The sequence below is a fragment of the Mesoplodon mirus genome (genome assembly GCF_964341445.2).
Source record: "Mesoplodon mirus genome assembly, chromosome: 19".
Lineage (NCBI taxonomy): Eukaryota > Metazoa > Chordata > Mammalia > Artiodactyla > Ziphiidae > Mesoplodon > Mesoplodon mirus.
The window spans coordinates 64,368,827-64,389,721 of NC_138995.1; the positions used below are offsets into that span (position 1 = coordinate 64,368,827).

At 44.3% G+C, this 20,895-nt stretch overlaps 2 protein-coding genes across 2 annotated transcripts in view; both read right to left on the minus strand.

Moving 5' to 3' along the window:
- LOC309794612 (uncharacterized protein) overlaps positions 1-20,895 on the minus strand; it is a 312,987-nt gene that overhangs the window by 238,325 nt on the left and 53,767 nt on the right. The gene's annotated exons all lie outside the window — the stretch shown is intronic.
- On the minus strand, positions 1,473-14,994 carry LOC309795500 (zinc finger protein 211-like; the record flags this gene model as incomplete). Its single annotated transcript, XM_082607862.1, has 4 exons — positions 14,589-14,994; positions 13,206-13,332; positions 2,739-3,227; positions 1,473-1,708 (listed from the first exon to the last, which is right to left on the minus strand). The coding sequence occupies exons 1-4, from the start codon at positions 14,619-14,621 to the stop codon at positions 1,473-1,475; spliced, it is 885 nt and encodes a 294-aa protein (XP_082463988.1). The 5' UTR covers positions 14,622-14,994.

The following is a 20,895-nucleotide window of genomic DNA, read 5'->3' on the forward strand; positions in this document are numbered from 1 at the left end:
AAGTCACTCACATTGGGTAAATGTGTGAAATCTCACAGAAACCCTTGTTGTTTCCCTGATCTCCTACTTGTCAAGGAAATAGAAAATAGACAAGAACTCACAAAATAAAAGCAGGTAAAAGACAGAAATAGAAATTTATCAAAACAAGACATGCAGGTAAAAAACACATTAAAAAAAAAAAACAAACAAACTCAAGAATCCTGAGGGAATCCCCTGGCAGTCCACTAGTTATGGCTCTGCGCTTCCACTGCAGGGGGCAAGGGTTCAATCCCTGGTTGGGGAACTAAAATCCCACATGCCACAAAGTGCACCAAAAAAAAAAAAAAAAAAAAAAAAAAAGAACCATGAGAAAAAAGCAATTAAAATCATACTGATTTTATACTGCGATTTTACACTCTTCATCGGAGGGGTCAGCCTGCATTCAGTCTTAGCTTTTAAGCTAGGTAGGTCAAATGTAGGTCACAAAAGGGGGGCAGGAAAGTTCTTGCTGATTAAAAATCATTATTTGGTGACTTACATTTTGGGGGGGGAGCAGTAAGGGGATGGTAAAAGGGATCAGGAGGAAGAGCCTTGGGGACCAGGCCACGTGAGGGCCACAGTGGACATTCCTAGTCCTTCAGTGTCCTTCACACTGCCCAGAACAGTGAGCGGGTCAACTGCATAATGGGGAAACAAGGACATCCTGAAGTGGGTTTATGAAGAAGGAAAGGACGTTGAAAACAAAATCACTGCATATGGCAGTGGAGCCAGTGTCACATCTGGGGTGACTCCAGTGATCCTCTCCACAGTGCCTGGCTTGGACAGTAAGAATGTCCCAAGAGGGAGGGTGTTTGTAGGAGGGAGATGTACACTGGGAAAAATGAAGCTGGAGGCCCAGGAGGAGAAGAACACATCAGGTGTTGGTAGTTCATCGTCGGGACAAAGCAAATGGGAGTCCCTGCTCGAAGCAGGAGAGGCCACTGGAAGGGTGCAGTGTAGAGGAAGCACTCTCATCAAAGGCCTGGCAGTAGTGAGGCCTTGTGGAATTCCCTCAACATCTCTGGGCTGCACATGCCTTCCTTTACAAATGTGAATAAAAACACTATGAGCACTGGTCTGGTTAGGTAGATGAATGGAGTCATTTCCAAGAAAGCCATCAATGTTGTTTCCCAGAGAAAAGACAGCCAATTCATCAGCATGGGGCTATGGCTATCAGCAGGGCTCCTGTGGTGGGGGGGCAAAAGTGTCCGGATGGACAACGTGTCTTTGAGTCCTCAACAGGGGAAGCGGGGGGGGGGGATGGGGGGGAAGGACTGAAGTGACCAGACTCCCCATGTCCTGAATCAGGCAACCTGGCATTGAATCCAGATCGCTGTTCACAACAGATGATACATTCTCTCTGTGCCGCAGTTTGTCCCACGAAAGGGTACATTTGCTGCACAGTAACTGCAGGGGTTCTTCCCACCCTGTTACAATCTCAAACTCCTTGAACATTAGTCCCATCTATATTCGCTATATTCATGAGGCCCTTTAACCAGTGTGAACTGATGTTTAATGAAGTGGCACCTTTCAATAAGTATTGCGTTCCTTGCACTCACAAGGCTTTTCTCCAGTGTGGATTTTCCTATGGATATGGAGGAGGTGTCTTCGGCTAAAGGATTTCCCACATTCAGTGCACTCAAAAGGCCTTTCTCCAGTGTGAACTCTCTGATGACGACAAAGGCTTGACCTATCAGTAAAACATTTCCCACATTCATTGCATTTATAAGGCCTTTCTCCTGTGTGAATTCTCTGATGAACATACAGATCAGATATAATACTAAAACATTTCCCACATGCACTGCACTTATGAGGCTTTTCTCCACTGTGAACTCTCTGGTGACGATGAAGGCTAGAGCTACCAGTAAAAGACTTCCCACACTCGCTGCATTCATAAGGCCTTTCTCCACTGTGAACTCTCTGATGATAACAGAGACCAGAACTAGTAGTAAAAGACTTCCCACAGTCACTGCACTCATAAGGCCTTTCTCCACTGTGAGCTCTCTGATGATAATAGAGACCAGAACTAGTAGTAAAAGATTTCCCACATTCACTGCACTCAAAAGGCCTTTCTCCACTGTGAACTCTCTGATGATAACAGAAACCAGAACTAGTAGTAAAAGACTTCCCACACTGACTACACTCGTAAGGCTTTTCTCCACTGTGAACTCTCTGATGGTAATGAAGGCTCGTCTTAGCAGTAAAAAATTTTCCACATTTATTGCATTCGTATGGCTTTTCTCCAGTATGAACTTTCTTATGGGCACTGAGGTGTCCGTTTCGGCTAAAGAATTTCCCACATTCACTGCACTCAAAAGGCTTTTCTCCACTGTGAACTCTCTGATGATTACAAAGGATCGACCTATTACTAAAAGATTTCCCACATTCACTGCACTCGTAAGGCCTTTCTCCAGTGTGAACTCTCCTATGATAATAGAGGCCAGACCTAGTACTAAAAGATTTTCCACATTCACTGCACTCATAAGGCCTTTCCCCACTGTGAACTCTCTGATGTGTAAGGAAACTAGATTTGTGGGTAAAAAATTTTCCACATTGGCTGCACTCATAAGGCCTTTCTCCAGTGTGAACTTTCTGGTGCTGACTATGGTTACTTTTTTGGGTGCAGGCTTTCCCACAGTTGCTGCATTCAGAAAACCTTTCACAAGTGAGGACTCTCTCAGACTGAACAAGTATTTCTGTGTGGCTGGAGGCTTTCTCACCTTCTCCCCAGCTGTGATGACCTTTTCCACTGTCAAAAACAGCTTCACACTCCTTACTGTTGTGCCGTTTCTTCCTGGTATTAGTGACCTGTTTCTGAAGTCCAGTTTTGGCCACGTAGTTGTTCCCAATCTCCATGTAGGTAGAGAGATTCCCTGTTGCATGGATTGTGCGGCTTTTGAAAAATGCGGGTCTCCCCGTATCACAGCTGAAGGGTTTCTCCCTAATGCGCTGCTTCCGGTGCTGTTGAAGGTCTGCAGTGAAATAGAACTGTTTCCCACAAGCCCCACATGTGTATGCTTTCTGGCCCCTATTTGTTCCTTGCTCTTCAGCCAAGTGCAAAATGTCTCTCAAGACTGGGACGCACATCTTACAAGGCTGGGCCTTCTCAGGAGATGAACCTGCGCTGGGAGTCCTGATCTGTGACACTCCTTCTGCAGATCCGTTCTGTTCAGAAGGTGTCTCTTCATCCTCGACCCGGTGCCAAGAACCTGAAAACAAAGAAGTGATGGTGAAGTTTTTGTTCACGTTATCGGGTGTGAGTGACACCATCAGAACTGTATATCTGACACATGAAGGAAGCAGTCCACAGGATTGTGTTCAGGAAATGGAGTTGGGGTCAAATTGGGAAAGAAGGTGCTCTCACCAAGTACAGGACACAGGGACTGGATGTGGCCCAAGGCAAAAGGCAAGTTCGACAATTCACTCCTCTGTCAATGGCTTTCACTAGGACCACATCTACTGGTGACCTATCATACTATGCAGAAGTGTATTTCCAGGCCCCAGAAAATCTGACTGCAACTGGTAGCTGGTGTTCAAGGAATATTAAAGGATATATACATGGTTGAGGACATAAACAATACCAGTAAGTACTAAGGGGCAAACAATGTGAAGACCACACGAGACAAATGGGTTAGAGAGGTGGTAGGGAAATTATCCCAGGCTGGAGTCAGAATAAACATGGGAAGTGGGGAATTCCCTGGTGGTCCAGTGGTTAACTCAATGCTTCCAATGCAGGGAGTGTGGGTTCAACCCCTGGTTGGGAAACTAGGATCCCACAGGCTGTGGGGCATGGTCCAAAAAAAAAAAAAAAAAAAAAAAAAAAGGCAAGTAGTGAAAAGCACAAGTTAGCAGAATGTCAAGAATGGAGAAAGGGGGCTTCCCTGGTGGCGCAGTGGTAGAGACTCCGCCTGCCGATGCAGGGGACATGGGTTCATTCCCTGGTCCGGGAAGATCCCACATGCCGCGGAGTGGCTGGGCCCGTGAGCCATGGCCGCTGAGCCTACGCGTCCGGAGCCTGTGCTCCGCAACGGGAGAGGCCACAACAGTGAGAGGCCCGCGTACAGCAAAAAAAAAAAAAAAGGAGAAAGGACAAGAGAAGTTATTGGGGGCCACTGGCAATGGCCCTAAAACACTAGTCAAATAAGGTACGTTCCAGGTATTACTTCTCAACACAGGCCTTATAACAAGCACTCTCCCAGCGGCCATTCATCTTACCAGGCTATTTGTAAGCTCTTTATACTGAAACTAGAGTCATATCCATCCCATGAAACCACCAAGGACTCTCCATCCCCAGCTGAAAAATTACATGGGACAGAAATGATACAAGCCCTAACAGAGTCAGGACAGGTAAGTGGCCAACATGAGCCCAGAAGAACTCAGTACACAATAGACCAAGGAACGATATCTACTTTTTTTTTTTTTTTTTTGCGGTACATGGGCCTTTCACCGTTGTGGCCTCTCCCGTTGCGGAGCACAGGCTCCGGACACGCAGGCTCAGCGGAAATGGCTCACGGGCCCAGCCGCTCCGCGGCATGTGGGATCTTCCCGGACCAGGGCACGAACCCGTGTCCCCTGCATCGGCAGGCAGACTCTCAACCACTGCGCCACCAGGGAAGCCCGGAACGATATTTAAATACCACAAAAAGAACGTCCAGTGGAGCCAGAGTGGGGAAGGATGCACAGTGGATACAGTACAGACTGTTAAGAATCCATCTCCTCACCTAAACGGGAATAATCTAACTGATGTAACTCTTTTGCAACTATGGAGTCTGCTGAAGATTTGCAGTGTCCCACAAAAGGAAGTTTGAACAGACGGAACTTCAAAACCAGAATCAGATATCACAGGCACGTTGGGATGATTATGCTGGGAATATAAAACAATTATGATTAGTATGCTAATTAATGTCTGCAAATGGATAAAGCAGACAGCATACAAGAGCAGAAAGGCAATGTAAGCAAAGAGCTGGGAAATCTAACAAAGAATCAAGAAATGCTAGAGATCGAGAACACCATAACAGAAATGAAAAATGACTGTGATAGGCTTATTTATAAGCTGGAGATAGGTGAGGAAAGAATCTGAGCTTGATGTTCTCTTAGGAAAAACTTCCAAAACTGAAAAGAAAAAGGGACAAGACAAAAAAAAAAAAAAATCCAATATTGGTGGGACAACTACAAAAGGTTTAACATACACACATGGAAACATCAAAAGCAGAAAGAGACAAAGCAACAGAAAAAGTATTTGAGGCAATAATGATGGAGAATTTCCACCAAATTACTATGAGACACCAAAGCACAGATCCAGGAAGCTCAGAGAACATCAAGTAGGTTTAATGCGAAAACACTACACCTAGGAATATCACATTCAAATGCACCAAAAAAGCCCTGAAAGAAGCCATAGCAATAAACACCTGACCCACAGAGAAGCAACGAAAACAATTACAGTTGAATTCTCCTCAGAACTCATGCAGACAAGAAGAGAATGAAGTGAAACATTTAAAGCACTTGGGGTGGGTGTGGCAAGTGACCTTCAGCACCCCAGAATTTGGTATCCAGCAAAAATTACCCTTCAACAGTGATGGTGAAATAAACACTTTCTTACGTACAGAAAAACTGTGGGGATATATTAAAAGAAGTTTTTCAGAGAGATGAAGGGACTTCCCTGGCAGTCCAGTCGTTACCATGCATGCTTCCACTGCAGGGGGCGTGCGTCTGATCCCTGGTGGAGGAACTAAGACACCACATGTGGCACAGCATGGCCAAAAAAAAAAAAAAAGAGAGATGGTAAATGATATAGATCAGAAATTTGGGTTTCATAGAGCAAGGAAGAGCATCAGAATGAAAAATATTTTACTGACACATAATTGTTAGGGAACATCATATATCCTTAAGCTGTAAAACATGATTCCATATATGTACACACTGAAATGACTACCACATAAGTTCAGATGAATTATGTCTTACAATTTTCTTTCTTCTGACGAGAACTTCTAAGATTTACTTTCTTAAAAACTTCTAAATATACAATGCAGTTTTGTTAACTAAAGTCACTATGCTGAGAATTACATCCCCAGGACTTAATCATAACTAGAAGTCTGTAACTTCTGAAACCCTTCACCCATGTCATCTACCCACCTTCCTGCGTTCTGGCAACCACTCATCTGTTGTCTGCATCTGAGTTTGGTGGCGTTGTTTTTGCTGTTTTTTCAAAGATTTCCCATGTAAGTATAATCACGTAGTACAGTTAAACCTTGAATAACATGGGTTAGAATTGCTTGGGTCCATTTGCACAGGGATATTTTCCAATAAATACACAGCACTACATGATTTTTAGTTGGATGAATCCAAAAATGGGAAACTTGGGCTTCCCTGGTGGTGTAGTGGTTAAGAATCCACCTGCCAATGCAGGGAACATGGGTTCGAGCCCTGGGCTGGGAAGATCCCACATGCCACGGAGCAACTAAGCCCATGTGCCACAACTACTGAGCCAGCGCTCTACAGCCCACAAGCCACAAATGCTGAAGCCTGCATGCCACAACTACTGAAGCCCGCGCGCCTACAGCCCGTGCTCCGCAACAAGAGAAGCCACTGCAATGAGAAACCTGCGCACCACAACGAAGAGTAGCTCCTGCTCGTTGCAACTAGAGAAAGCCCGCGTGCAGCAGCGAAGACCCAACACAGTCAAAATAAATATAAATAATTAGTTAATTAATATTTTTAAAACAATGGGAAACTTCAGAATCACAGAGCTATGGGACTTAAACATCCCCAGATTTCAGTATATACAGGGGATCCTGGCACCAATCCTCTGTGGAAACATAGGGACAACAGGATTTCTCTCTCTGACTTATTTCATTTAGCATAATGCCCGTAAAATCCAATCATGTTGCTGTAAATGCAAAACTTCCTTCTTTTTTTAATGGTTGAATAAAACTGAATAGTATTCCATATATAAGACGTGTTTGTTATCCACTCATCCATCAACAGACACTTAGGTTGTTTCCATGTCTTGGATATTGTAAATAATGCAGCAATAAACATGGAGTACACATATCTTTTTGAGATGATGATTTCACTCCCCTAGATAAATAAACAGAGATGGAACTGCTGGACCATATGGTAGTTCCTTTCTTAATTCTGTAAGGATTCTCTACTCTTTTCCATGTGGTAGAAATAATGTACATTCCCACCAACAGTGCACACGGGGTCCCTTTGCTTCACATCTTCTCCTATACTTATTTATTGTCTTTTTCATAACAGACATTATAACAGGTGTGAGGTGGTATCTCATTGTGGTATTAATTTGCATTTCCCCAACCATTAGTGATACTGAGCACCTTTTCATGTAGAAGGTCACCATTTACATCTTCTTCTGAAAACTGTCTATTTAGATCTAACAGTTTGTACAAAACAACAATAGCAACAGTGTACTCCATCACGTATTTTTAAACATAGCCATATATGTATGTTTATTTAAAATTAAAACAAAAGACAACAATAATACAATGGAAAATATGGAAAATGAGGATTTTTTAAAATTATGAGCTTTTTAAACTACCCACGAAACCACATAGTGTCATTTGAACATGGGCTTGAATTAGTTGTAAATACATACTGGAAACTCTATCGTGACTACATAAAAAATGAAAAGGAACAAGTATAGATCATACGCTAACAAAGGAGAGAAAAAGGGTCATTCAAAATGCTTCATTAAAACCACACAAAGAAGGTGGAAGACTAAACGAGGAACAAAGAGCAAGGGCAATGGAAAGAAAATGGTAACAAATATGTTAGACGTCTATCCAACTGTATCAATATATTAAATATCGATAGTCTTAATGCACCAGTTAAAAGAGAGATTATCAGAGTGGATCAAAAAACAAGACTGAATTATATGTTGCCTCTGAGAAACCCACTTTAAATACAAAGATGCACACAGAGGAAGCTCCCTGGTGGTGCAGTGGTTAAGAATCCACTTTCTGGACTTCCCTGGTGGTGCAGTGGTTGAGAGTCCACCTGCCGATGCAGGGGACGCGGGTCCGTGCCCCGGTCTGGGAAGATCCCACATGCCGCAGAGCGGCTGGGCCCGTGAGCCATGGCTGCTGATCCTGCGCGTCTGGAGCCTGTGCTCCGCAACTGGAGAGGCCACAACAGTGAGAGGCCCGCGTACTGCAAAAAAAAAAAAAAAAAAGAATCCACCTTCTAATGCAGGGAACACGGGTTTGATCCCTGGTCTGGGAACTAGATCCTACATGTATGCTGCAACTAAGAGTTCACACACCACAACTAAGGAGCCTGCGAGCTGCAACTAAGGAGTCCATCGTCCACAACTAAGGACCCCACCAGCCACAATTAAGGAGTACACGTGCCACAACTAAGGAGCATATGTGCCACAACTAAAGGAGCAAGTGAGCCACCACTAAGGAGCCCGCAAGCCTCGACTAAGACCCAGCACAACAAAACATTTAAAAAAATTTTAAAAAGATGCTTAAAGGGCTTCCCTGGTGGCGCAGTTGTTGAGAGTCTGCCTGCAGATGCAGGGGACGCGGGTTCATGCCCAGGTCCGGGAGGATCCCACATGCCGCGGAGCGGCTGGGCCCGTGGGCCGTGACCGCTGAGCCTGCACATCCGGAGCCTGTGCTCCGCAGCAGGAGAGGCCATGGCAGTCAGAGGCCCACATACCGCAAAAAAAAAAAAAAAAAAAAAAAAAGATGCATATAAATTAAAAGTATGTCAATACAGAAAAAGAGGTCAACACAAAATCAAAAGAAAAAAAAGAAAAGTGGTAGTAACTATACTGATATCACAGCAGATTTCACATAAGCAAAATAATCAGGGATAATGAGAATGACACAATGGTAAAGGGGTCAATACTCCAGAACACACAACAATCCTTAACATGTCTGCGTCTAACAACACAATGTCAAAATATGAGGCAAAACAGACCTACAAGTAAAAAATAGATGAATCTGCTATAACACTTGGAGACTTCATTCCACACACCTCTATAAGAAATGAACAGGGCCTCCCTGGTGGCGCAGTGGTTGAGAGTCCGCCTGCCGATGCAGGGGATACGGGTTCGTGCCCCGGTCTGGGAGGATCCCATATGCCGCGGAGCGGCTGGGCCCGTGAGCCATGGCCGCTGAGCCTGCGCATCCGGAGCCTGTGCTCCGCAACGGGAGAGGCCACAACAGTGAGAGGCCCGCGTACGGGAAAAAAAAAAAAAAAAAAAAGAAATGAACAGATCCGGAAAAGAAAAAATCCATAAGGATGCTGGTAAACTGAGGATGACCATCCTCAGTCAACTGGATGTAACAGTCACCTACAGATTACTAGGCTACTCCATTCAAAAACAGCAGAATATTCTTCTCAAACTGACATAGAACATTCACAAGATGGACTACATCTTGGGCCAGAAAACACACCTTAACAAATATAAAAGAATAGAAAACATACAAGGTCAGTTCTCAGAACAAAGTGGAATTACACCGGCAACCAGTAACAAAAGGATAGCTGTAAAATTGCACAACACTGATAAATTAAACAATACACTTCCAAATAAAACATGGGTCAAAGAAGAAATATTAAGATAAATTTTTAAGTATTTTGAAAGAAACAAACACAGCACTTGTCAAAACATGCAGATGGGGACTTCCCTGGTGGCGCAGTGGTTGAGAATCTGCCTGCTAATGCAGGGAACACGGGATCGAGCCCTGGTCTGGGAGGATCCCACATGCCGCGGAGCAACTAGGACCGTGAGCCACAACTACTGAGCCTGCGCGTCTGGAGCCTGTGCTCCGCAACAAGAGAAACCGCGATAGTGAGAGGCCCACACACCGCGATGAAGAGTGGCCCCCGCTTGCCACAACTAGAGAAAGCCCTCGCACAGAAACGAAGACCCAACACAGCAAAAATTAATTAATTAATTAATAAACTCCTACCCCCAACATCTAAATAAATAAATAAGCTGAATGTTTAAAAAAAAAAAAAAAGAATCTGCCTGCCAATGCAGGGGACACGGGTTCAAGCCCTGGTCTGGGAACATCCCACATGCCGCAGAGCAACTAAGCCCGTGAGCCACAATGACTGAGCCTGAAAGCCACAACTACTGAGCCCACGTGCCTAGAGCCCGTGCTCCACAATAAGAGAAGCCATTGCAATAAGAAGCCCGCACGCCACAACGAAGGGTAGCTCTGCGCTCGCCGCAACTAGAGAAAGCCTGTGCGCAGCAACGAAGATCCAATGCAGGAAAGGAGGGAGGGAGGGAGGGAGGGAGGGAGGGAGGAAGGAAGAATTATACACCATGACCAACTGAAAATGATCCACGTTATACGATGCTGACTTAACATTAAAAAATCAATTAATATAATTCATGTCATCAACAGGTTAAAAACCAACTCATGATCTCCTCAATAGATGCAGTAAAAGGATCTGACAAAATCGAACAGCCACTCATGTTAAAAATCTCCATATGGGGCTTCCCTGGTGGCACAGTGGTTGAGAGTCCGCCTGCCGATGCGGGGGACGCGGGTTCATGCCCCGGTCCGGGAGGATCCCACATGCCGCAGAGCGGCTGGGCCCGTGAGCCATGGCCGCTGAGCCTGCGCATCCGGAGCCTGTGCTCCACAACGGGAGAGGCCACAGCAGTGAGAGGCCCGCGAACCGCAAAAAAAGAAAAAAAAATATCTCCATATGATATAACCTAAAAATTGAAAAAAAACCTTCAACTTGATATACTAAATAAAACCCTATAGCTACTATCATACTTACTAGAGAAAAACTAGAACTCTCCCACTAAGATCAAGGCAAGGATATTTGCTTTTACAACTCCCTTTCAACTTTATAGTGGAAGTCAAAACAAAGGCAATGAGATGAGGTTATATAAATGGCATACTGATCAGGAAGGAAGGAATAAAACTGTCTTCATTCTCATATGACATGACCAGCTATGTAAAACACCCAAAAAATAGAGGAAAAAAACATTCCTGGAACTAAGAAGCAATTATAGCAAGCTTTCAGGACATAAGCTTAATATACAAAAGTCAGTTACATCCTATACACCATCAATGAACAAGTAAATTTGAAATTCAAAACACAATACCATGTAAATTAGCACCCGCTCAAAAAAAAAAAAAAGAGAGCAAGAGAAAGAAATATTGAGTTATTGAGTTACAGATCTACCAAAACAGGTACAAGATATACATGAGAGAAACTATAAAACTTAGATAGAGAAATCATGAATTCCACGGCGGTCCAATGGTTAGGACTCTATGCTTTCACTTCCATGGTCCCGAGTTCGATCCCTAGTAGGGGAACTAAAATCCCTCAGGCCTCGCAGTGCAGCCAAAAAACAAACAAACAATCAAACACTCTAATAAAGAAATCAAAGAACTAAATAAATGGAAAGCTATTTCACGTTCATAAACAGGAAAATCCAGTATCGTCAAGATGTCCGTTCTTCCCAACTTCATCTATAGATTCAATGCAACCCAAATCAAAATACCAGCAAGTTATTTTGTGGACATAAATAGTCTGATCCTAAAATTTATACAAAAAGGCAAAAGTCCCAGAATAGCCAACACAAAACTTAAGAAGAACAAAGCTGGCAGACTGACACTACTCAACTTTAAGACTTAGTATCCAAAGTAATCAAGCCAGTGTGATATTGTTGAAAAGACAGAGAAACTGTTCAATGAACAGTACTGAAAACCCAGAAATAGACCCATAGAAATACACTCAACTGACCTTTGACAGATGAGCAAGCACAATCCAATGGAGAAAAGTTAAGTCTTTTGAATAAATAGTACTGGAACAACCGAACATCACATGCCAAGAAATGAATTCTAGACACAAACCTTCACAAAAAATTAACTCAAAATGGATCACAGACCTAAATGCTAAATACAAAAAACTCTTAAAACTTAGTAAGAAAACAAAAACCCAAATGCCAAATGAGCAAAACACCTTAACAGGGCTTCCCTCGTGGCACAGTGGTAGAGAGTCCGCCTGCCGATGCAGGGGACATGGGTTCGTGCCCTGATCTGGGAAGATCCCACATGCCGCGAAGCGGCTGGACCCGTGAGCCATGGCTGCTGAGCCTGCGTGTCCGGAGCCTGTGCTCCGCAACGGGAGAGGCCACAACAGAGAGAGGCCCGCGTAACGCAAAAAAACAAACAAAACAAAACAAAACAAAAAAAACACCTTAACAAACACCTCATTAAAAGAAGATATACAGGACTTCCCTGGTGGCACAGTGGTTAAGAATCTGCCTGCCAATGCAGGGACACAGGTTCGAGCCCTAGTCCGTGAAAATCCCACATGCCACGGAGCAAATAAGCCTGTGTGCCACAATGACTGAGCCTGCACTCTAGAGCCTGCAAGCCACAACTACTGAAGCCCACGTGCCACAACTACTGAAGCCCGCGTGCCTAGAGTCCATGCTCTGCAACGAGAAGCCACTGCAATGAGAAGCCCGCGTACCACAATGAAGAGTAGACCCCGTTTGCCGCAACTAGAAAAAGCCCACGTGCAGCAAGACCCAACGTAGCCAAAAAAAAAAAGATATACAGATGACAATTTAGCATATACAAAGATGCGAGGAAATGCAAATTAAACTGAAAAGTACACACTATTACATACCTGTAAGAAGGGCCAAAATCCAAACATTCACAACACCAAATGCCGGTAAGGGTGTGGAGCAACAGGAATTTCATTCATTGCTGACCGGAATGCTTAACAGATGCCAGTGTTGATAAACAGAAATTGGAACCTTGGGAAAAGGTCTTACAGAAACAACTCATGGTCTGTTTTAGTAACGACCGTGTCAGTGACAACAGTCTGTTGCGAAGTCAGGCACAAAAAAATGTCATGAACAGGAATGGAGCAAAACTTGGGTGCCATGGATCTTGACAATCTCCTGGGCAAAGAGGGCGAGCAAGGAGGGATCTATCAGACTGAGTGCAAGACGACTGAACCCCAATCCTCACCTGCCAAACTCTGGAGCTACAGGTGTCCCGGCACTAAGGAATAGGGATACACCCTGCCTAGCCATAGTAACCACAGCACATAACCAAGCAATTGAAGAAGAAAGCAGTGCCCATGTTCCAGATGAGAAGGACAGAGTTGCCCTTGGGGAAGAGAAGAAAGGCAGAGCCTAGCTCAGAGGATAGGGGTGGGTGTGAGGGCCTTACCCAGCATGCAGACAAGGGCAAAGTTCTCCAGCATGACATCAAGGTACAGGTGTATCTGAACCTCATCGAGAAGACGCCACTCCTCCCGGGAGAAGTACACGGCCACATCCTCAAAGGTCACACTGCCCTGGTATAACAGGGACAAATAAAACCATGAACGGTCTCACTCCTGAAAACCCACAATCCAACGTCCCACACATTTCCCCTACTGCCCAATGAGATGGAGCCACTTGAGACCTGGGGGAGAAAACCTCCCTCCTCTGATCTGAACCTCGCATTGCCTCCAGAACACACAGGCAGTCATTTCAGGTCTAACTCTTGCCCTTCCCTGTTTATTCCCACCAGAAAAAAGGAGACCTGCACTTACCTACCCCAGCTCACCTCACCGCACAGCACTTCCACATACTGGTATTGGATTCATGAGTAACCTTCCACGCCTCCTTCCACTGGTGTTGGGAAATGGGAACCCCCTCCATAGGACCCGGCCTGCACTCAGGAACCTGAGCACGGGGTTCTCCAGGGTCCCCAAACCAAAGAGCTGGGAGAATGGCAGGTGAAGAGCCCCAATACACCTCCAATACAGAGAATGTGTGCGTGGGGGGTGAGAACAAGCGAGGGACTGGGACAACCTCCACTTGCTCCAAGTGCTTCTGCAGCCTGGGAACATGTAAGAAAAGGCAAACTATGGAGGAAAGAGACCATGGCGGTGTTCCAGAGGCTCATGCACTTGTCTGCATGCTGGGTAAGGCCCTCACACCCACACCTATGCTCTGAGCTAGGCTCTGCCTTTCTCTTTTCCCCAAGGGCATCTCTGTCCTCAGAACTGGACCTCTGTCGGGTACCAGAGCCAGCAAACCTCGGGCTGACTGGCAAACCTCTCCTCCGTGCCTCGGGCCCCGGTGCCTCTTACCAGCTGTGACCTTGGAAAAGTCACAACTTCCCTGTGCCTCAATGATCTCATCACCCCCTACAGTCTGTGCTTCCACTGAACAGGCTCTGGAGTATTTTTAAAGGCCTAATTCAGATGGTGTCCTTCCTGTGCTCAAAACTCTCCACCGCTCCGAGGGCTCTCGGAGCCCTTCTCGGAGGGCTTTCCTCTCGGAGAAGAAAGGTACAACCTCTCATCTACCACTCCAGATGCAGCCTGGCCTCAAACTTTCTCCCTTGAAGAAACAAGATGGACTCCAGGTTCCCGGAATGTTCCTGCTTCATTTGCATCTCCAAGTCTCACGCAGACAGAAAAAGGGAAAAGACCCCTGGAGGCCTCCCGGTCCTAGACCCGGCGCCTGGGATAAAGCGATGTGAACAGCCGCCTCTCACGCGGGCCGTTCGTATCTGGGTGGGGAAACAGGCCGGGGAGAACCCGGAACACGCAGCGTTTACCTGAGCCGGGTCCCTCAGCGCAGGCGCCGCCATCGGAACTTCTGGACGGAAAGGAGTAGCGACAGTTGACCGACCCGGTCCCACTCCGCACGGACACCGCACGGGTCTGTCCCCGACCCTCAAAACCGCCGCGGTTCAGTGCGCACAGAGCCTCCTCTTGCGCCTCTTAGCCTGTCACCTCGCTCCCAACACCGCACACAGAAGCCCCTGACCATCTACAGAGACTCCACCGTAATTAAAATGGCAGCCACGAAGAAGCCGGAAGTCCCTCTCCAGGAGGTTCGCCCTCCTGGAAGTGCCCCCTTGCTCGATTTTCATTGGATGAAAGTCGCTGCCCCTTAGCACACATTCTTCTGGGTAATGTAGTGCAAAAGTCTCAAGGAAGGAAGCCCCACACCGGGAAGCACCTGGGAAAAAGCCAAGAAGCACCCGGAGGAGCACTGGGAAATGACCTCTAGGGCTGGGCAGGGGCTCCAGCCTTATTAATGGGGCGGGGGACCCATGCGGGCGGGGAGTGTTAAGAGCATTTAAGAGTCCTTAATGCTACTTATCAATGAAGTGTTTGGACATTATCTCAGAATCCTTTAAACCATCCCACGTTTAAACCCACTGGTAACAGGAACAAAAACTAAACATTATCCTATATGCATGCAGCCTGAAGAGCTAAAGTGATTTTATGGGCTTTGTTCAGGGACCAGAAAAAAGTCAGACAGAACGCTGACTGGGAATATGGAGAGGAGATTTTGGACAGGCCTGCTCGGCAAGAGGGAAGAGTACTGCTTCTCGTCTCCCTAGAAAAGCTCTTCTGACTGCATAGTCAGTGATTGTGCCCAATTCAGTGACAAAAACTGATGACCAAGCCACCGACGATAGCTGTTCTCTTGCTCTTTGTACATTCCTTGCTCCACCAGTCTGATTCACCTACACCCTAGTCACGTGAATGAACTTCCCTTACTATTGTTATTTTATTTATTTCGGCCCGCACTGTGTGGCTTTTGGGATCTTAGTTCCCCAACCAGGGATCAAACCCAGGGAAAGGGTGGAGTCCTAACCGCTAGACAGCCAGGGAATTCCCTGGCCTTCCCTCTTAATCATAAGGCCTAATCAGTCAATGCGTACCTACTTATCCTGGCCCCAGCTAGTGAGTGTGCTAATCTTTAGATCATATTTCACTTTGTATTTCCAAATTTTTATCTATTACTGAAAATGTTTTGATCTGATGTACAGAGGCTACCCAGAGGTTTCACTGAAAACAGAGCAGTTTCATGTGCAATGCACAATTTTCTTAATATAGACTTTACAAAATTATCAATATTGGTGGATTCCTAACCCAAGACAGATTTTTCTGTTTTTTGGAAAAAATATAACTATCAAAAACAATTGAATAACTGGCTGAGCTTAGAAGAACCTGTATATTAGGCAAGATTTACTTTCTCCAGATTACTCAGTGCCCATTTATCTGATACAGCTGAGCAGAAGTAGGTAATACATTTATCTTTCTACCATTTCTTTGTCTCAAATTAAAATCAATATCTCCTAGATATGAAAGTGATGGGCATGCCAACTAGGAAACAGGGATTATGTTCCTCACTCACACTGGAGCTGGGGTCCTAGAAAACTCCTCCTGCCTTTGTCTTCATAACTTCACCTTGCTAACCAGTTACAAGTTGAGACCCACTGAACAGACTGTCAACCAACTGATCTTGGCCAACAACTGTTTTACCAAAAGCCTGCTTTCAGTTTTAAGGTTTGTTGGATTCTCTGGCAAAATAACCACTCGTCTCACACGAATAAACAGCTTCAATCAAATCTTTAATAGAAAGTGATTTAACTTAACTTCAATATACAATCATTTGAGGGAAAGGAATAAGAATATTAACAGAGTATATAAATTTTAATATACAAATCATTAGAGGGACAGGAATAATATTAACAGAGTATATAACAGAGCATACATCACCGAACTGGGCCGACACCTACTTCCAGATCCAAGTGGCAGTTAGGAATTCCCTTGAACAGCAATCTGGAGTCCCAGTTGGGAAGGTCCCGGGCGGTGAGTCCACCCCACGGGTGGGACTTCAGAGTGCTGCCCAAAGGAGACCTGCTTTTAACGCCAAGCCGCAAGCTCAGCTTGCGTGAAAGTACGCAGCTCTATTATCGCAAATGTTCTGATGATACTTTAGTTGTAAGTCTCAGAATGTTCGCTGAATTCCGGGAACTGGCCAGATCCCCAAGTCCCAGAAAGCTTTGTGACTTACTCCCTTCTTTCTCTGTTGGATCCTAAGACTGACTAGCACCGTTTCTGCTGACCTGCATGTAGTCTAGCAGCTTGATGTGTAGCTCTTTCAGAGTCTTTCTTTAGTCAAAAGCCTACTGTTGTCTCTGAAGCTTGAACAAGACTATTTTATTAGCCTCCCCAACAACAACTTGGCTCTTTGCTGCAGAGGGATCCCACAGACAATGACAGCTTTTGCATTGAAACATTTCCTCTATGATCTTGGGTGTACATTTGTCTTGCATTTACAGAGTGGCCACAGGGGTTTCTCTCGGCACTACCTGCCTTCTGAGTGGCTTCCTGGCCATTAAGTTTTGCCCCAGAACCTCTTAGTGGATAGACTTCAGAATTCAATCTCCCCAAACGCATTGGCTTCTTTACTTTCCTTTTCTGGTTCCTTCAGCTGTTGGTAAATGTCTATATTCCTATGAATGTGATTGGTCCTGGAAACAGCACAAATGTGTGAAAAAAAATTTTTACATACAGTTTCTCAGCCACATCAGACAGAAATCTCGGTTTATTACATGCATTCATATTTTATCCCCTGGATGTTATTTGGGCTTCAAGATCTGGACTAGTGGGTGCATGATATCTGTCCTGCATAGATACAAGCAGTGAGCCCAACACATCCACAGCAACAGACTTTACCCCAGACCTCCCCACGTGGCCAGAGCCACATGCACCATCCTTATCCTGTGACTTTCTTCATCTCTTTTACTGTCTCTCTTCCATTTTGAGTCTTTGTGTTACTGCAATTGTAAATCCAGGCCAGTGGCTGATGGAAACATCTGTGTTACGAGCTCCGGATTTCCCAACTTTCAGCCCCTTTGTGCTCATCAGCAGTGATACCGGTGTCTCTAGGTTCTTCTATGATTTCTGCTCCAAAAGGTTATTTTCCTAATATTGTTAAACATTTGTCTTATCTCTGCAGTGAATCAATTAATTTTTTAAGGGAAGTTTTGGGGTCTACTCCTCCCTAGGTCAGCCACTTGAGAGTCCTGGACCTCAATTTGTTTTTAATTTATTTATTTATTTTTCATTTTTCTCTGCATTGGGTCTTTGTTGCTGCGCGCAGGCTTTCTCTAGTTGTGGCGAGTGGCAGCTACTCTTCATTGAGGTGCTCGGGCTTCTCATTGCGGTGGTTTCTCTTGTTGTGGAGAACAGGCTCTAGATGCGTGGGACTCAGTGGTTGTGGTACACAGGCTCAGTAGTTGTGGCTCGTGGGTTCTAGAGCACAGGCTCAGTAGTTGTGGCGCACGGGCTTAGTTGCTCCGCAGCATGTGGGATCTTCCTGGACCAGAGCTGGAACCCATGTCCCCTGCATTGGCAAGCAGATTCTTAATCACTGCACCACCAGGGAAGTCCCCAATTTTCTTTTTTAACTTAGGTGATGGTCAGGTACAAATAATTATACAATGAAAAGGTGATTGGCTAAGGGGCTTTCAATTTTCATTCATAAATTGGGATATATTGGTGAATAAGAACATAAATTCTTGCATTTCTAGAGCTAATATGCAGAAAATGAAAATTTTATCTAGTTATACAGAATTTACTTAATCTACTTATACTTTACTACCTAGTAGCAACTCTTGGGAAAGTTTTCATTAAGTAATTAAGTACTATGGAAAGAAACAGGAAATTTAGATATAAAAGTTTGTGTCTTTATGTACTTGTATCTTATATGGTTACTTTAAAAACAAATTTTTAAAGCATATTCAGATCCAGGAGTTCCAGGTAGATGAAAAAGCACCTCTAGAGCCTTACACATAACTTCACAGAGTTATCAGAGATCTGGAGATATCCACCATGTTTGGAATGCAGAAATAGAGGAGACGTACGCTGGTAGGAGAAACAATAAATATATGTAATGGTTGGTACTGACATATATTATAAATCCAGTCCAAAATTCTAATTTTGTCCAAAGAATACTGGCAAGGCCATTATAAGGTCTAACCAGATGTGCAACATCAGCAATTCTACAGTTTTTTTTAAAAATAAATGCTCAATTAAAAAACACATTAGAGGGCTTCCCTGGTGGTGCAGTGGTTGAAAGTCCGCCTGCTGATGCAGGGGGCACGGGTTTGTGCTCTGGTCTGGGAAGATCCCACATGCCACAGAGTGGCTAGGCCTGTGAGCCATGGCCGCTGAGCCTGCGCGTCCAGAGCCTGTGCTCTGCAACGGGAGAGGCCACAACAGTGAGAGGCCTGCGTACAGAAAAAAAAAAAAAAACAACAAAAAAAAACACATTAAAAACTTACATTTTTCACAACAAATATATATATCACATATTAGCCATCCTAATGAGTGTGAGGTGGTCTCATGGTCTCAGTTTGTTTTTCTTTTCTTTTCTTTTTGACCTTGCCACACAGCCTGTAGGATCTTAGTCCCCTGACCAGAGATCAAACCAGTGCACCCTGCATTGGAGTCTTAACCACTGGACCATCAGGGAAGTCCCACTCTCAGTTTGTTATTTATTTATTTATTTATTTATTTATTTTTGGCTGTGTTGGGTCTTCGTTACTGTGCACGGGCTTTCTCTAGTTGCAGCAAGTGGGGGCAACTCTTCATTGAGGTGTGCAGGGTTCTCATTGCAGTGGTTTCTCTTCATTGAGGTGCGCAGGCTTCTCACTGCGGTAGCTTCATTTGTTGCAGAGCACGGGCTCTAGGGCCAGGGGCTCCAGCAGTTGTGGCTCGTGGGCTCTAGAGCACAGGCTCAGTAGTTGTGGCACACAGGCTCACTTGCTCAGTGGCATGTGGGATCTTCCCGGACCAGGGATCAAACCCATGTCCCCTGCATTGGCAGGTGGACTCTTAACCACTGCGCCACCAGGGAAGTCCCTGGCAGGTGGATTGTTAACCACTGTGCCACGAGGGTAGTCCCAGGGTTCTCTTATTTTAGAAACGCATTCTAAGAAATGATGTATTCAAAGACTTGATACTTAGGATTATAAATGTTAAAAACTACCAAGTAAATCATGATACACAAACACAAAAAAATGTGCATAAACACGATAAATGATGTAAGATACTGGAAGGGGCCAACACAGTCGTTCCATTTATATATACATTTGAAAATAGCTATTACAAAAGTAGAATATGCTCTTGCATCAGTCATTTAAATGTTGAGGATGAATTAACAATGGCAGGAGGAAACTGGTTGGAGGGCTGTACACAAGTATGTCAAAATTTACATTTTAAATAGGCAAAATTTCAGTCAACTATTCATCCAGTAAATGATTTTTAAAACAAAGATGCAAAACCTATCACTTTATTATAATTCTACTATGGTTTATTAGCTACATTCTTAAAATTGCGGCTACTGTACCTGTAATGGCGGAAAAAGAATACAATAGTGGGCTACTGGCAATGCTTCCCAAATGAATGTTCAGTGAAATTATGTTGGCAATTTGACCTTGGCTACGGTTGGAATATTTACAGCACAGAAACTGGCAAACACTACAAACCAGAGATAAATTTACTGTGTAATTGAATGTCTGTACTTAACACTAACGTAGCATATATTAATATTGCCGATTATTCCTAAACCTGTATAATGTATGTGGCCATTACATTATGCATAGTATAAAATTGAGAAAAAGTTGAGAACATATTCTTTCATTATTCCAAACTACAACTAAATTCAGAAAAGAAATCACATTACTGGTGAATGAGTGAAATCTAACAGATGTCTGTTGTTTACCTGCTCTCTTTTGTCAAAAAAAGAGAAAATAGCCATATCTCACAAAATAAAAGTAGGCAAAAATAGGAATAGAAATTTAACCAGACAGGACACACAGGTAAAAAATAGACACATGAAAAACAAAATTCAACATCAACAATACTAAGAAAGGGATTTCCCTGGCAGTCCAGTGGTGAGGACTCCAGGCTTCCACAGCAGGGCGCATGGGTTAGTTTCCTGGTCAGAACTAAGATCATGCATGCTGTGTGATACGGTCAAAAAAAAAAAATCCTGAAATAAATGCAATTAAAATCACAATTTAAAAAATATTTATTTATGTTTGTTTGATTATA